At 36.0% G+C, this 17,943-nt stretch overlaps 1 protein-coding gene across 5 annotated transcripts in view; it reads right to left on the bottom strand.

The window, feature by feature from the left end:
• Positions 1–17,943, bottom strand: part of hyd (E3 ubiquitin-protein ligase hyd) — a 680,323-nt gene that overhangs the window by 246,980 nt on the left and 415,400 nt on the right. For all 5 annotated transcript variants that reach the window (XM_090411567.1, XM_090411569.1, XM_090411568.1 and 2 more), the window contains 2 exons: positions 13,700–13,858; positions 1,147–1,261 (listed from right to left, as the gene is read on the bottom strand). In XM_090411567.1, coding sequence (XP_090267693.1) covers positions 1,147–1,261; positions 13,700–13,858 — 274 coding nt within the window. The remainder of the gene's footprint in view (positions 1–1,146; positions 1,262–13,699; positions 13,859–17,943) is intronic.

The raw sequence follows: 17,943 nt of genomic DNA, 5'->3' as shown, positions 1-17,943 counted from the left end.
CCTGCACAACATTAATAATAAGTTTCCAGGAGGAAAAAATCCTCCTCCTGCCAGGTCTTTCCAACCAAATGGCTTTGTTGAAACCAACTGGGCTATGGAGGCTCAAAAGTTCATGATTTGTAAATATTAATGATAGTCTATTATTAATATGTTATAATTGTTAAGGAAAGCATTAAAAAATAAACTGAAATTTTAAACATAGGGAATTCCTTATTAAAAAAAAAAAGACACCATTACATTTAATAGTGGCTTATATTTTGAATTCTACTAAGCACCAGAATACAATGTTCATAATTAGAAAGTTAAACTACAAAAAATGTGAAAAAAAAACTGAATTATAATGCTTTCATAGTCATCTTAAATACAGAAATGTACCAACAAAAGGTGCTGCATTTATCCTCCAAGAAGATTGCAAAAAAAGTTATGAGAGAACACAACATGCTTGCTATGGCAAAGTGTTTAGGCAAAAGTTTTGCTAATAAATTTCAGGATAAAAAAACTGATTCTGAGAAAAACAAGGGGGGAAATTGTCCTTTGATGAAGAAAACAGATTGACATAATGCACACATAATGACAATATGTAAAAGTATAAGTATGAACAATAACGGGAGACACATAAGAAAGAAGAGAACTAGGAACATAGATAATAAAAATGAAAATCCAGACTTAACATTTAAATTTAGAAATGTTATGTTATTTACCTTAATGTATTTTACCTGACATCTTCACGGTGAACTAAATATATCCAGTCATACCACTATTAAAATAAAAATAACCTGAAAACTGCATTCTGTTAATTTTATTCGTCACCTCCAATTACAAAGAGGAGGGATACAAGTGAATGAATAGCTAATCTGCAAGTTCATTTTCTGCATGGTCTAGATGTTAAGTCCTGTCCAATTAGGAAACTGGCTTTTTCACAACAACTGTAACAGTCACTTTTTCCATCCATTTGGCTGATTATTGCAGGCTAGCTGTTCATCACTTGTATTCCTTTTATCATGTGAAGCCCTATGAAACTGTTTCACCACCATCACAAATGCATGTTAATTCATATATATGGAGTCACTTGAAGACAAATCAGTTGACACAGCTTTAAATATAGCTCACATACAGAAATTAAGATATCAGATTCACATACTTTACCTTCATCATTGTGCTCAGGGGGTACATTGTCATGTTCAGAATGTTCTGTTCGATCATCACGTTCACTTTCTTCATGGTCTGGATCCTCACTTACTGCACCTTCCACAACATCCACCTAGGTATAACAAACAGTTAAAACACTAACTAGATATTACTTCATGCTGCAGAAAAATTTAGTTAATTCATGTGTGATTGTGTTGGAATAATATTAACTGCTTATATATTAAAATTTAAGCACCCTTGGTGAAGAACAAGTTGGATGCAGGCCAGATAGAGGCTATCAGGATCAGATTTTCACTTTATGACAGATAGTTGAGAAAGCATGGGAATATAACAAAGATCTGTATTTAAGTTTTGTAGATCTGGAAAAGACATATGACAAGGTGCCAAGAGAGAAGCTATTCCAAACGCTACAGTTATAGTGTTAATAAGGCATTACATCAAGCAATACTTAGTCTTTATTTGAGTTGCAAGTCAGCAGTTAGAATTGAAGGAAGTACAGGAAGATGGTTTAATGTTAAATCTGGTATGAGACAAGGATGTACATTATTCCCTCTGTTATTCATTATCTATATGAATCACATTTTGAAGGAAAGTGGTATTAAACATGATATCAGAATTGGAGATGTTAATGTCAGCTCTTTGCTTTATGCAGATGATGTTATACTTCTAAATAAATCTGCTACAAGTTTGCAAGATTCCCTGACTAAATTGAATAACTGTTGTAATAGATATGGTATGAAGGTCCGCATTAAAAAGACAAAGACAATGAAAATAGGCAGAAACATTGAAAATATTAACTGCATTGTGAATGGAGAACTTATAGAACAATTTTTCAGCTACTTATGCATGATTTTTAGTGAAGATGGAAAGTTAAATATGGAAGTAAACAACAGAATCAACAAAGCTGGTATGGTAAGAAGTCAACTGAATAAATTTCTATGGAATAAGACAGAAATTAATCAAAACACTAAATTAGCTGTATACAAGACAGTGTTCAAACCAATTTTAACTTACGGATCTGAGAGCTGGGTTAGAAATAAAACACTTGACCAAAGACTAGAGACCACAGATGTAAGTCCTGAGAAAGATCAGGGGTATGAACAGATGGCAACAATGGCAACATCATATCAAAAACGAGGATATTAGGATAGAACTTGATATTGTCAGCATCCAGGAATGCATTAGCAGAGCTGATCTCAGGTGGTATTGTCACTTAAGCAAAATGGGAGAAAAAAATTAGCAAAACAAGTTCTATGCCAGGTTGGCAGAAAAAAGACCCAGAGGAAGACCAAGATATAGATGGATTGATACAGTAAAAAAATGCCTTAGAAGACAGAAATATAAGACCTGATAATATTGGAGTCTTGACATTTAACAGACTGATTTGGAGGAAAATTGTAGATAGGAAGTTAGTAATGATGTAAATTTTTCATGTAGTACTATCATATCCTGTACGCCCCTTGAGGGTATATATCAGGAATTTGATGATGATGATGATGATGTGAGATTATAATTAGATAAGTAAAAGTTTATTATTAGCTGTATACTTTTTAGTTATATACTGTATGATGTATCTACTGTTGTTGTTTAGGATTATATTGAGGTGGCTACATCTCAAAATCCATGAGAGAGAGAATTATTATTATTATTATTATTACGGGCAACTCCAGGGAGTCATTAGACTCATCGAGGGAGGCCCCAAATCATTTTCATCACAACTATTCGACATTCATACAGTATCTATCATACCTCGCCTTAAACTCATTCACTGTCACAGCATCCACCACAGACTCAGGGAGCGCATTCCACTCATTCACTACTCTAAAAGTAAAGAACCCAGCTCTAACACCTTTACTAACCACACTTTTGCCCAGTTTCCATGGATGTCCCCTAGTCCTCCCACAACCAGCCCTGTTCTCAAAAATATCTTCTGAATTAATTTTATAAAAACCCTTCAGTAATTTGAATGTCTCAATCATATCTCCCCTCCTCCGCCTATCAACCAATTTTTGCAACCCACAAATCCTCAACCTGTTCTCATACGGTTCATTCCACAGACCTGCTATCATCTTGGTCACTCGCCTCTGGATCCTCTCCACCTCCTCCCCATCAAGAAGAAACCTAGGTGACCAAATCTGAGCACAGTAGTCGAGATGAGGTCTTATCAAGGCTCGATACAGAGGAACAATAACCTGCTTGTCTCTGCTTGTCAACGTATTCTTCAGCAACCAAGTGATTTGATGAGCTGATTTGGCCACTTTTGCAATGTGTCCCCTAAATTTCAATTCCTTATCCACCAACACTCCTAAATCTCGTGCCTCATCAATTTCCTGGAGCACGGTTCCACCAATGCAGTAAACTGCCTCCCATCTTTTCACCCCAAAATGCATAACCTTACATTTTGCCACATTAAATTGACATCCATTCTCCCTAGCCCAGACCTCCAATCTATCCAAATCATCCTGCAAAATTTTGACGTCATCTGCATTCACTATTGCCCTACCCAACTTGGGGGTGGGGGGGGGGGGGGGTGGGGGGGGGGGGGGGTGGGGGGGGGGGGGGGTGGGGGGGGGGGGGGGTGGGGGGGGGGGGGGGTGGGGGGGGGGGGGGGTGGGGGGGGGGGGGGGTGGGGGGGGGGGGGGGTGGGGGGGGGGGGGGGTGGGGGGGGGGGGGGGTGGGGGGGGGGGGGGGTGGGGGGGGGGGGGGGTGGGGGGGGGGGGGGGTGGGGGGGGGGGGGGGTGGGGGGGGGGGGGGGTGGGGGGGGGGGGGGGTGGGGGGGGGGGGGGGTGGGGGGGGGGGGGGGTGGGGGGGGGGGGGGGTGGGGGGGGGGGGGGGTGGGGGGGGGGGGGGGTGGGGGGGGGGGGGGGTGGGGGGGGGGGGGGGTGGGGGGGGGGGGGGGTGGGGGGGGGGGGGGGTGGGGGGGGGGGGGGGTGGGGGGGGGGGGGGGTGGGGGGGGGGGGGGGTGGGGGGGGGGGGGGGTGGGGGGGGGGGGGGGTGGGGGGGGGGGGGGATATATATAATGAATGTTGTGGCAGTTTCACATATGGAATTCGGTTGAAGAGAGTTAGCATTTCAACTCAATTGTCAGCTATGCTTTTATCTTTCGGTTGTGCGATCTTTTGTTAATACCGCACCAATCATATGCACTTTTTAATAACCTGCCTTTGCTGTTTTGCATTAGGCTCAATTACAGTAAAGGGAGAAAAGTCACAAAAGAGAAAAATGTTCCTGGTCCGGGGATTCCCTTATTCAGGTAATATTCACTAATTTCCTGTTAACAGTCTGTGATGTGCCAGTATCGGTAAGTGGTGATATTATTTGATTTATTCTACGTTAAAAAATTTAACCCTGAGATGGATAAGTGGCTGATAAAAAAATTTAAAAAAAATTCCTGCTAACAATCAGAAGAAGCAGAAACAGACTAAAAAAAAAGGACAGTATTTCATATTTTACCAGAACAGCCCGCATCATCTTCAGAACCAAACGGTAAGAGGCAAAAAATGTAATATATGCATTTGACTTTTGCAATATTCGCTGTGTATGTTTTGTATTGAATATAAATACAATAAATCATCATCATCATCATACATATCAAGGATTTAGGCCTAGTATGGCCTGTTCCGGCCTTAGAAGTCATCGTTGAATCGTTTAAGAGGACGTCCTGGTTTTCTTTTTCCTAATGGCTTGTACTTTAAGGCTTGTTTTGGTAATCTTTCTGTTTTCATTCTTTGAACATGCTCCATCCATCTATGTTTATATTTTTTAATTTTTTCAATTACTGGTTCTTGGTTTAATTCTTTCATAATATCTTCGTTTCTTTTGTGATCAAATAGGGTATACTTTGCAGTTTTTCTCATAAACTTCATTTCTGCTGTTGTTAATCTTTGTTTGTCTTTTTATTTTATTGTCCAGATTTCGCTTCCATACATTAAGACTGGTAGGGCTAATGTATTGTATACTTTTAGCCTGGTTTGTTTTTGAACTAGGTTTGGTTTAAATATAGAGTTAATTACTCCTGTTATTTTTAAATATTTTGCAATTTTTATGTTTATATCTTTTTCATTTTCATAAGTGATCATACATCCTAGGTAGTTAAATGAATTCACCTGTTCTAAGATCTTGTTATCTAATACTATTTTAGTTCTTGCTGGATCTTGTCCTTTAAAGGCCATAGTTTTTGATTTTTCCGCTGATATTATCATACCATAATCTTTGGATATCTCATTTAGATTTAAGGTGTAAGGTTTAGATTTAAAATACAATAAATATTATAATAATATATCTCTCTATTACGATTTTTTTTCGAGGGGGGCCGTGAAATATTTTAATTTTTGCAAAGGGGGCCCTGACATTCAGAAGTTTGGGAAGCACTGCTCTAGAAGATATGGGGTGACTAGCAAGACACAGGATTCATTGGAATAAGATTAAGATTTTACACAGGAAAAAATTAGAAATAATACATAAAGAAAGCTGTGAAGGCCACAATCATCATCCTATCCTGAATAGAAATGACTTTCGTAAATTTTCCTAGTTTTGTTGTTCTGTTAGAGACTATTGTGACATAGGGTTTCTTCAATTCACACGATAACACAAGAAAAGAAGTAAATAATATTTATTCAAAGGTCATATATTACAGGCCACTATCAGGCAACGTTAGTTATTGTATTTTGTCTCTTTAACTCTTCACATTAAGAATGATCTTGAAGCCAGATCAAAAATTTTTTTCGTAATAAATAAGAGGGTGGTTCTCAGCCTAACAATGAAAAAATGAATTTATAATTTCAAAATTATTTTTATTTTTCAAAATAATCTCCCTTAAGACTAATTCATTTATTCCAGCGAAGCTCCAGCACCATTATCCCGTCCTTGTAGTGGTTCTCAGTAAGATCAGCAAAATACCTCTCGACAGCTGCAATCACCTCTTGATTAGAATAAAAATGCTGACCAGTGGAAGAGTTTTAGTTTTGGGAAAAGATAGAGGTCAGAGGGAGCCAAATCTGGGGAATAGGGTGGATGTTCCAACAATTCATAGTGCAGATCCCTTAATTTTCCCACTGCCAAACCTTTGTGGGTAGGTGCATTGTCCTGATGAAAGATGATTTTTTTTTTTCTAGTCTGGTTAAAAGATAGGAATAATATTCCCCGGTTACTGTTTTACCCTTTTCAAGATAATCTGTGCATTTCTGTTCCCAGATGGCATTGCTTTTGGCTGTAGTTTCATTTCTGCCATCACAGTCACTTGCACGCTTGCAGCAGTGATGTAGTGATGAGTGATACCGTGATTTTTCAATCACAGTACGAATTGATACTGTGAAGTTTTCATATCAGTAATTTTACTCTCAGTAGCTAGTGGCACCAGTAATGTGATGTGATGTGATGCAATTTCACATTCCCAGTGCTGCATTGAAATCATGAACAAGGATCATATACAAATTGTGAAATCACATTCACACTTCTACCAAGTAACAGTTGTTACTCGTGAATATTAGATATCAGTGAATAAACCACAGTTCGTGAAATATCGCTTCACTAGCTTGCAGTGTTGATGTTCGTAGTCGTAATTCAGAAGCACATGGTATATTGCAGAATTTCTGCTACGTAATTTAGCGTGTGATAGTTGCTTACAAGCATGGTTGCATGTTACTCCTGAAACCATATCCGACTGTTTCCAGAAGGCAGGAGTTACGTTTGTGGAAGAGGAGGAACAACTACAGGAGGAGGAAGAAGAAGATATGTCAGAGCCCAACAAATGGTATGTGATGGATGAGTCTTCCTCATTTCAAGACTATGTTGATGGTGGTGTGATCACGTCAGTGGTACAAAGTGTAGAAAACATCCTTTCCAACCACCTTGGTGAAGAAGAAGAGGAGGAAGTGGTTGAAGAAGACTGTGATCAAGAACCTACTGTCCCTACTAGTAAAGAAGCAATGAAAGCTATCTCTGTTTTGAGGCAGTATATTGTAAGTGCCTTATACACTGTGGAGAGGCAGGTGTATAAGAGTGCAGAAAAAAGCAAAAACAATCAACAATTAAAGATTTTTTTAAATAGATAAATGTAAGTAATTGTAAATTCATTTATTTTCAGTTATTAAATTTTGTAATCTAGTATGTAGTCACATACTAGCAGTAAGTCATCTTTTAGCCTTTTTTTAATATTTTTTACATTTCCTGCTATTTACACTTTTTTCCATCAGTCCCCTGGAAAGTTTAAAAAAGGGGTTTTACTGTATGTGTGTATATATATATATATAAATCAGCTAACGCCTTTTTATTCCCGTATACAGGGAGTAGGCGTGGCCATTTAGCCCTATCTAACTTTTGGAGACTGAGTGGGCAGTTCAATCTCCACTGGTACCAATCAGAGATAAATGGCCCAAGGCTATCACTAATTAAGCAGTGCACAGTGAAGAGAGATGGCTCAAATGTGCCGCCATCTCGTGGTCCCTAACCTTAACACAATATATTTAATGTCTGAAATAATGTGGGTTCTATGGTCGATTTTCTTGAGTTTATGGGACGAAAAACCTGAGTTTCCGGGAGGAAAAACCCGCTTGCCCGTGCCAGAGATCGACTAACTCGGGAACCGGTAGAAAAAAGGCTTAGAAAAATTTCCTCTAGTCGGTGACTAGACTCGAAACCAAGTCTTCCTTCGTGCGGCCAAGCGCTGTGGTGTGCAAACGCCACAACCACTGAGCTACATTGGCTCTTGTGTGTGTGTGTGTGTATATATATATATATATATATATATATATATTATTGAAATTAGAATTTACTCGGGACGTATACATTTATAAAATTAATTTAACTGACTAGAACCCGAGAAAGTATAACAAAAACCTTTAATAAATCACGACTAGTTTCATCGGTGCTCCGACTTCTTCAGGTGAGAAAGAAAAAACATGGGACTTATAAAAATAACAAGGTAAAAAACATGGACTTTCCAGCTTAAGAAAAAGAAGTAGAATAGTAACAGTCATATTTGAATAGATGATCACATGCTACCGTTGGCATGAGTTGAATGTGTGCGACAGCTAATTTTAGAGCGCCAGTACTGGATTACTGCGCTATGGGAATCGGGCAATTTGTAGCTGAGATTGTTGTTCAAGTGTGAAGGGTCCAGAACTATTTCTTTGATTTAATAATTCTTCTTTCAAATTCATCCTTGCATATATATAAATTAGAACGGCCACACCAATCAACTGGGTGTGGCCGTTCTTCAAGGTTAGAGTTTTCCGAGAAGAGGACATGACTGGAAAGGGAGCTCGCTCGTGTTCTACTGTAAGAGATGTCACGTGTATGTTCCTCAAGACGAAGTGAAACAGATTTATCTGTCTGGCCAAAATAATCTATCTAATACAATCTAATATATTTAGTACAATCTGTCTAAATATCTTGCAGCTTCTTTAAAACATTTATTTGGCAATTCCTCCTCCTTCATCAAAAAGATTTCACCTCAAAAATAAAACATATGAATCTTATAGACTCTGACAGAATGGTGAGTTTCGACATCGTGTCTCTGTTTACGAATGTACCTACAGATGAAGTTCTGACTCTTTTTAAGGACAAGGTTTCTAAAAAAAAGTTTGCTCTTCTAACTCACTGCATCAATTCTGGCTATTTCTGCTATGAAGATAAAATATATAAACAAACTAGCAGGTTAGCTATGGCAGTCCTCTATCCCCAGTCTTAGCTAACTGTAATAGATTTTGAAGAGAAAGCTATTTCTTTAGCTACTTTAAAACCTAAACTGTGGTTACGCTACATTGATGACGTCTTCCTTATCTGGGAACATAGTTTAAAGGAACTGCAAAACTTCCTAAACCATTTAAATAATCAACATCACAACATTAAATTCACATCAGAACTAGAGATTAATGGCATTCTCCCCTTCTTGGATCTAAAGATCAGCAGATTACCTGTCTTAAATTTTCAATTTTTCGAAAAACCACCCACACTGATAGATATTTACATGGCTCTTCTCATCACTTCCCTCCTCAGAAACTGGGCATCATCTCCATATACTTACACAGAAGAAGACCTTCAAACAGAGCTTAACTTCCTGAAAAACACCTTCTTAAATAATGGATATTCGTCTGGTAACATCAGTAAACATTTGAGACCACGCTAACATTCTCGACAAGAAGATGATTCCAACCCTATCTCATATACAGTTACCATTTATCAGCTCTCATATACCCCATAACTATCTAGGATTTTGAAGAAATTCAACATAAAGACTGACTATACTACTCTGCCAAAGCTTCGTTCTTTTCTGCGTCAACCAAAACACAACCAACTGCATTTTCCTGGTGTTTATAAAGTTTTGTGCGACTGTGGTCGACCTTATTTTGGCCAGACAAATAAATCTGTTTCACTTCGTCTTGAGGAACATAGACGTGACATCTCTTACAGTAGAACACGAACGAGTGCCCTTTCCAGTCGTGCCCTCTTCTCGGCAAACTCTAACCTTGAAGAATGGCCACACCAAGTTGATTGGTGTGGCCGTTCCAATTTATATATATGCAAGGATGAATTTGAAAGAAGAATTATCGAATCAAAAGAAAAAGTTCTGGACCCTTCACACTTGAACAACAATCTAAGCTACAATTTGCCTGATTCCCATAGCGCAGTAATCCAGTACTGGCGTTCTAAAATTAGCTGTCGTACACATTCAACTCATGCCAACGGTAACATGCGGTCACCTATTCAAATATGACTGTTACTATTCTACTTCTTTTTATTAAGATGGAAAGTCCATGTTATTTACCTTGTTATTTTTTTATAAGTGTTATGTTTTTTCTTTCTCAACTGAAGAAATCGGAGCACCGATGAAACTAGTCGTGATTTATTAAAGGTTTTTGTTATACTTTCTCGGGTTCTAGTCAGTTAAATTAATTTTATAAATATATATATATATATACACACACACACACATACATATATACAGGTAACCTTTTTATATTGCGGTACTTGTACAACGCAGTCTATAAATTGTAGTAACCCTTGTTCAACACAGTTTTGATATAAAGCAGTCTACAAAATGTAGTAACCCTTTATCTTTTCATATTTTTTCACCTTGCAACTTGAAAATCAAATTTTATCTTCATTATATTTGCGTGAACCCATATCGCCCATGTATATCACGCATTTATATAAAAGGGAAATACCCTTTATCATGCAACTGTTATAAATAAATCAGCTAACGCCTTTTTATTCCCTATAAGGAGTAGGCGAGGCCTTTACAGCTATCTAGCTTTTGGAGACTGAGTGGGCAGTTCAATCTCCACCGGTAGCCAATCAGAGATAGCTGGCCCATGTCTATCACTAATTATAGCAGCCACCGATGAAGAGCCTGGCAAACAAGTGCTGCCATCTCTTGGTACCTATCCCTAACAAGATATGTTACTGTCTGAAATAATGTGGATACTACGGTCAATTTTCTTGAGTTTCCGAAAGGAAAATCTGCTTGCCCATTCCAGAGATCAACTAACTCGGGAACCAGTTGAAAAAAGGCCTAGAAAAAGTTCCTTCATTTGGGGACTAGACTTGAACTTAAGTCAAACTTTCAGCGACCAAGCGCAGAGGTTGCAAGCGTCACTTCCACTGAACTACACTGGGAATTGTTTACCGTATAAAGTGTTTTTTGTTGAAAATTGCCTTCGTTTTCTGCGAGGAAAGTGCATTAAAAATCATGATTGTGTTAATCTCAAGCTGAGCACTTTATTTACATAATTAATATGAAATCTTTTTTTTATGTAAAAAAATATTTTTATAGTAATGGCCACAAACTGCAACGAAAGGGGAAAACCAACATTGAAAAGAAAATTCATTTCTCTAGAAGAAAAAATTAGAATCATGCTTAAATTAAGGGGATATTAAATCGTGGATCGGTTGAAAAATGAAGAAAAACCAGTAACTGTTGCAAGGACTTTGAATTTAAATGAATCAACAATTCAAAATCAAACAAAATGAACATAAAATCCAAGGAAGTGTTTATTGCTGGGTCAATGGTAAGTGCAGAGCACATTGCTCGTGTACGCAATATTCTAATGGGAAAAATAGAGAAATCTCTAATGATATGTCTCTAATGATATGGACAGAAGATTTCTTTGGATGGAAATCTTATTAAACAAAAAGCTCTGAAAGTTTATAAACATTTATAGGGAAGACCAGTTGTTCAATACTGACGAATCAGGGTTATATTGGGGGGGGGGGGGGGGGGGGGGGGGGGGCAAAAACACACCGATATTTCGAAAAATGAAATATCAGCTCCTGGATTCAAAGATAGAATTACTCTAAAGGCGATTACATGACAAAATCAATGTTTATTAACCGATCCTCACACTATGAAAGAGTCGTTGTTTATATAATTTAAAAAAAAAAATGATTTCGGAACATAACCCTACTTTTTCTATGTTATCTGAGTCTCGCATAATGCGGCATTTCTATGGAACCTAACATCCGCGTTACCTGAATATATATATATATATATATATATATATATATATATATATATATAAATTGGATGAGTTGCAACATTATCTCATAGTGGGCAATGAAATTCATCTCCCACCTAAACACATTCATTCATGGCTATTATGGCAGGATATGAACTTACAACCTCATGACTGAGATATGCTGTGCACCTGGCCAACCAGGACTGGAGGAGAGTGATATTTTAGAATATTAAGAAATGTCAAGTTGAATTATACTTAAGAGTGGATGATTAACAGCCTGTAGTTTAATATTAAACTTATAATCTGGAATGGCATCTAAGCGACTTTTCATCGGTATTCAATTTCTAGTCATGTAAAAAATCATGTAAAAGTCATGTAAAAAATCATGGAAAATATCCCAATTTTGAGTTCCGATTCTCTCAAGACAGGATTGAATACGTTTGTTTTTCTTTTAACATTATTTAGTCTTAATTATCTTGCTAGGTGACTTTAATAAAAAAATCTTTTATTCTTTTTTAAGTAAATTTATCAACAGTACTTTACTGTATCAACTTTTAAAGTTAAAATTTAATGTTCAATTTTATTATTAGTTAGTCCTCACTTGTGTAATCTTTCAGTGCCCAATCCACTTTTGGTCAATTAACAACGATCGCAATTTCATAGCCTGAGATGTCACAATCAGAAGACAAAGGAAATGCCATTAAATATAATAAGGGAATAATGCAGGAAATGTAACAAAAGAAATGACAGGAAATTGTGTACCGAGGAGAGAACAAACAATTGGCAGGAACTAGGCATAAAGTACACAAAATGACAATATGAAAATAAATCTAATCAATAATATGAGACATAAGAAGGAACTAGTAGAGCATGAAATTATAAATACTAAATACTATTATAAACATGTGCAGAGTATAAAAATTTAGGTATTTATAATAAAATATCAAAAATTTAAGTTCAAAACTCAAAATTTCTAAATGAGATATTTAGAATTTTTTACCTTTGTACATACAGTCTTTCCTGAGCTGCTACACCAACAAATTTCACAAGTTTTAATTAAACCTAGAATTGAAGAAATAGTGTATAATATCTCTTTAATTTACAGTTCTAAGGAACGGTATCAATTTATGCCAAACGTACATAATTGGATCTCTATGTAATCAGGAAGCTGATGCTGACACCAGTTGTGTCTATCATTTTTTTATTCCCCTCAGGCTGACTATCACTTCTATGTTTCCCTCCTAATTGTAAATGAAGCTGACTATTTGACGTTTCAGGTTATTTTTGATTTGAATGATACAAAATGCACATATTTAGTTTATTATGAAGATTTCAATCAAGCTAATTAATTACGACATTAGAATGTTATTATACATTCTAGTGCTATTATTGTTTGCATTTGTCCATATGAGGTCATTTTGTATGATTTTTGTATCCATTGGGTTTTCTATGATCAATTTACATTTCTAGCACTTTCTAAAAAAAATTTTGTTGCATTTCTCGCTAGTTTTATTTTATTCTTTTTTTTCTAATTTCTTTTATTTCTGGAGATTTATTTTATTCTATTTCTGGCAATTTCCTGTCTTTTTTTTTTTTTTTTTTTCCCCTTTTGTTAAATTTTTCATGATTTCATTTGTATTATTTCCCTTAACTTCTTTCTCGCAATTTCCTTTGGTATAGTTTGCATTATTTCTTTTGTTTTCAATTTCTAATGATTTCTTTCATTCTCTTTCCCAAGATTTTATTATTATTATTTTATTTATTTATTTTTTGAGACTTCTTTTGTATTATTTCCCATCATCACTTTTATTTCCCCATTTCCTTTTGTCTATTTCGTGCAAATTTCCTTTGAATGTCTTTGTATTTTGCGATTCATTTTCTTCTATTTCTGGTGATTTCCTTTTCTGTTTCCTGTGATTTTCTTTTCTTCCATGGGAATGGAATGCAGGGTTAGTATTTTACATAAATTCACTACAGTGAATGTCTATCTTGTACTATAATGAACTAGTAGTTTGCTATAGTGATTATCTACCACACGAGCACGTGCACGTGCCAAGCAACTACCAAGCCCAAAAGAAGAAAAAAATCTTTACCTCATGATCTTCATCTTCTCGATCTCGTGTAGAACCACCTTGCCCATTACTTCCTAGTGTTATCTGTTGGCTCTCAGCAGAATTAGTATTGGATCCAGTTAAATCATTCTGGCTACTTCGAGTTAGCATGGGATCAACAGCAAACAGTTCCTCACTTCCCTGAAAATAAAAGAATGAGGAATTACAATACAAAACAATAACTAATAGAAAAATTCCACACTTGTTTTTAAATGTAATTTTTATCTTTTGATCCATCCCAATTCTATTAATGATGAGGAAAACATAAACATTATTCCGAGAATACATTTTATATGCAAAAAATAGTACCTATAAATAGTTACTAACCTTTTCAAAAAAAAAGTCTACATTCCAAACAAATTAAGAAGCAACTTTTGTTCAAACATGCCAAGCAGGAAAAGACTTGCCATTCTAAGTATCTGATGCAGTGCTGGTATTCTTCCTTTTGAGTGAATGCTGATCTTACTGTTTACCTACACTGAGCAAGGCCAGAAGAGTAAGATAGCTAGTAAACTCCCTCATATGCAATGGATTCACCTTGTCTTTTGGGAGAATACAGAAAAGAAGATAAGTCCGACCTTTAACATTTAACAAAGTTTGCAAGTTTTCTGCATTCTCACAAAAGACAAAGTGAATCCATCTATGAGGAAGTTTACTAGCTATCTTGCTTTTGTGGCCTCGCTCAGTATAGGTAAACAGTAACATCAACATTCCTTCAAATGGAAGAATACTAAGAATGTATCAGATGCCTAGAGTGACCAGTTCTTTCCTACTCAGCATGTTCCAATGCTCAGACAAAAAGTTGATGTTTAATGGAAAGATACTACAAAGCAAACTGTAAACTTCTGCTCTACAAAGTGCATTTAAACAGAAATGACTGCCTCAGGTTTTTCAAAATTCTGCAAAGTGTTTCTGTTAGATGCTCAACATGTTAGATAGCTTGTTACCTATAATGTTACATGAATCACATCCTCTAAACTTACTGTTATACTTAAAATTAAATATTTTATTCTATTTTCATTAAATGAAACCCACTATTGCACAGAAGATGTAAGCCAAAAATTCTGCCTCTAATAAATGTTTTCTCTTTTCATTTTAATTATTTCAGATTGCCTTTACTTTGTGTGTCATTAAACTCTTTTTCATTTCTCTTTTCATTTTAATTATTTCAGACTGCCCTTTACTTTGTGTGTCATTAAACTCCTTCAAACTTTGTAGATAAGTGCCTTTGCACATTTCAATGGTACAACATTCTTAATTTTCTGTAACAACTTAAGTTACAGAAAGTTAATGTTGGACACTAAAAATTTAACTGCTAAATTATAACATATTTAATGTACAAGGCCTATTTACACCTGCACGATATGTGAAGAAAGGAGTGTACTGGCGGGAATTAAAACAACATAATTTAAAATATAAGAACTTCACGTGTGAAATTGCATATAATTCTTTAATAAATAAGTAATTCCTACAGTTCTGAAACTACATTGCTTGCCATCTTTAGATCATCATAAAAAAGGAACTACAAAGCTAAATTTATAACATAAGATTACTAGCATGTGTTATGCAGTTGGCACAGATGTATTTTATTCAAGTCACACTGGTTGTGAAATAATATTTTTCATTCAGCAATAAGTCTAAGGTGGATCACTGGATTGAGATAGAATTTACGATATCACTGCAGTTAAGTGATCCATAACTCCATTTGCTAGAAATGCTTCAAAGAAATATTCATATATCTACTGATTATGGAAGATTTGTCTCTGTCCCACTGACTGATGATGTCGCAATAATGTTCTATGGTAGTGTTTTTCAAACTGTCAGTTTGAAAAGTGACCCATTAGTGAACTGTGAAATCTTTAATCCCTCGATTATATGATTTATCAAAAATTCATAAATAAAATACTCCACTGACACCAATTGTAGAAGGCACTGATTCACCTATTTATAAACTCTCCAAGTATTTAGCTAAATCTCAAAATATTCTTATTTGGCTCTACCACCTCTTCCTTCAAAAAAATTCTGTTGATTTTGTTTCTAGTGTCAAAGATCTACATCTTCAAAAAGAAGAAATTATGGCTAGTTTTGATGTCATCTCCCTCTTCACAAATGTACCTACAGAAAAAATTTCTTACTCTGTTAAAAGATAAATTACACAGTCCAACACAATTTTTGCTGATTTTTATATGAGACTTGTTTTTTATTAATTTGGGTGTGCTGATTTCAAATATCAAAATATCAAATAATAACGTACTGGCGCTTTGAATGCGAGAGGCTGATAACCGACCTAATACATTTAGGTGATGAAAAGTAGGCGATGACAACTGCCTAAAACAAACAAATGAATGCTATATGTGTCACAGCAGACAAAGAACGATCGAAATCAGTCAATCGTTAATCGATTATGAATGATGAACGCTTATAACATTTCAATAAACTCTGTTTTTTTTTTTGTTTTTTTTTGTCTTGTTAATTGCATGTTAGTCGGCAGTGAAGAAAATACATCATGTCTACTACTCGAAAATGTGTCAATAGTGTAGATTCCTTTTGCTACATTTGTGGCAGATTTACTGTTCCCAGTCAAAGGACAAATATCACTGATTTCGTTAAGAAAGTGTACTTTGCATACTTTGATGTAAAACTTGCAGATCAGGACAATTCATGGGCTCCAAATAAAGTGTGCAAGTCGTGTGTAGAATTACGACAGTGGAGCAAGGGAAAATGCCAAAAATTAGCTTTTGGCATTCCAATGATTTGGCATGAACCGAAAAATCACATAGATGATTGCTATTTTTGTTTAGTTCAGACTTCTGGTTATAATAAGAAGAATAAGAAAAAAATTATGCATCCAAATCTGGACTCAGCAATTCGGCCAGTTGCTCATTCCAATGAAATAGCCGTGCCAATTTATAAAGGACTTCCTTTACTTGAGAACAAGCATGATCGGGATATGCCAGATGTTCTTGAGGAGCAAGACCTGGATGTTGATTTAGACAATGAAAATTTAATTTCTAGTTCTGGACCGCAACGTTTTACTCAAGTGGAATTGAATGACTTAGTAAGAGATTTGGGCCTATCAAAGAAATCATCGGAATTGTTAGCTTCAAGATTAAATGAAAAAAACTTACTGGAGCAAGATACAAAGATAACTTTTTATCGTAGCAGGGAAAGTAATCTTGTACAATATTTTAAACACGAGTGTGGGTTTGTTTACTGTAACAATGTGTCAGGTTTACTAACTGAAATGAGTGTTGTACAATATCATCCAAATGAGTGGCATTTATTTATCGACAGTTCAAGCAGAAGTCTCAAGTGTGTCTTACACAATGGGAATGTATATGGCTCAATTCCTAATGGCTATTCAGTCCACTTAAAGGAAACATATGAGGACATTAAAAAGGTTCTGAAGTTATTAAAATATACAGACCATAACTGGATCATCTGTGTGGATCTTAAAATTTTTACTTGCCTTTCAAAGAGGATATACAAAGTTTCCGTGTTTTCTATGCTTCTGGGATAGTCGAGCTAGAAACCAACACTGGAGTCAGAAACATTGGCCTCTTAGAATGTCCTTAAATGTTGGAGAACAGAATGTTATAAATCAACCTTTAATTGAAAGAGAAAAAATCATTTTTCCACCTCTACACATCAAACTAGGTCTTATGAAGCAGTATGTTTTGCTTTAGATTTACAAGTTGACTGTTTCCAATACATATGTGAAAAATTTCCATGACTTAGTTATGAAAAAATTAAAGCCGGTGTATTTGATGGACCGCAAATTAGAACTTTAATGAGAGACCCAAATTTCATCAACTCTATGAACGAAATTGAGAAAGAGGCCTGGACTTCATTTACGATGGTTGCGAATAATTTTCTTGGAAACAAAAAGCGTGCAATTACCAAGATCTAGTGGAAACAATGCTTGAAAATTTCCAGTGCCTAGGTTGCAACATGAGCATAAAGCTTCATTTCCTATACAGTCACCTTGATAGATTTCCCGAGAATTTAGGTGCTGTAAGCAAGCGATGAACAAGGCGAAAGATTTCATCAAGACTTAAAAACTATGGAAGATCGGTACCAAGGAAGATGGGATTCTCACATGATGGCCGACTACTGTTGGAGTATTCAAAGGGATTGCCAAAACAGAACACACAGCAGAAATTGCTACAAGCAAAAATTTATTCCCTGAAACTCGTGTAAGTAAAATTGTTATTTTTTTTATAAAT

This window comes from Typopeltis vanoorti, chromosome 21 (assembly GCF_054136105.1).
Source record: "Typopeltis vanoorti isolate ZY-2024b chromosome 21, IOZ_Tvanoo_1.0, whole genome shotgun sequence".
Lineage (NCBI taxonomy): Eukaryota > Metazoa > Arthropoda > Arachnida > Uropygi > Thelyphonidae > Typopeltis > Typopeltis vanoorti.
Note: the sequence above shows the minus strand (reverse complement) of the source record. Positions and strands in the feature narration are given on the sequence as shown.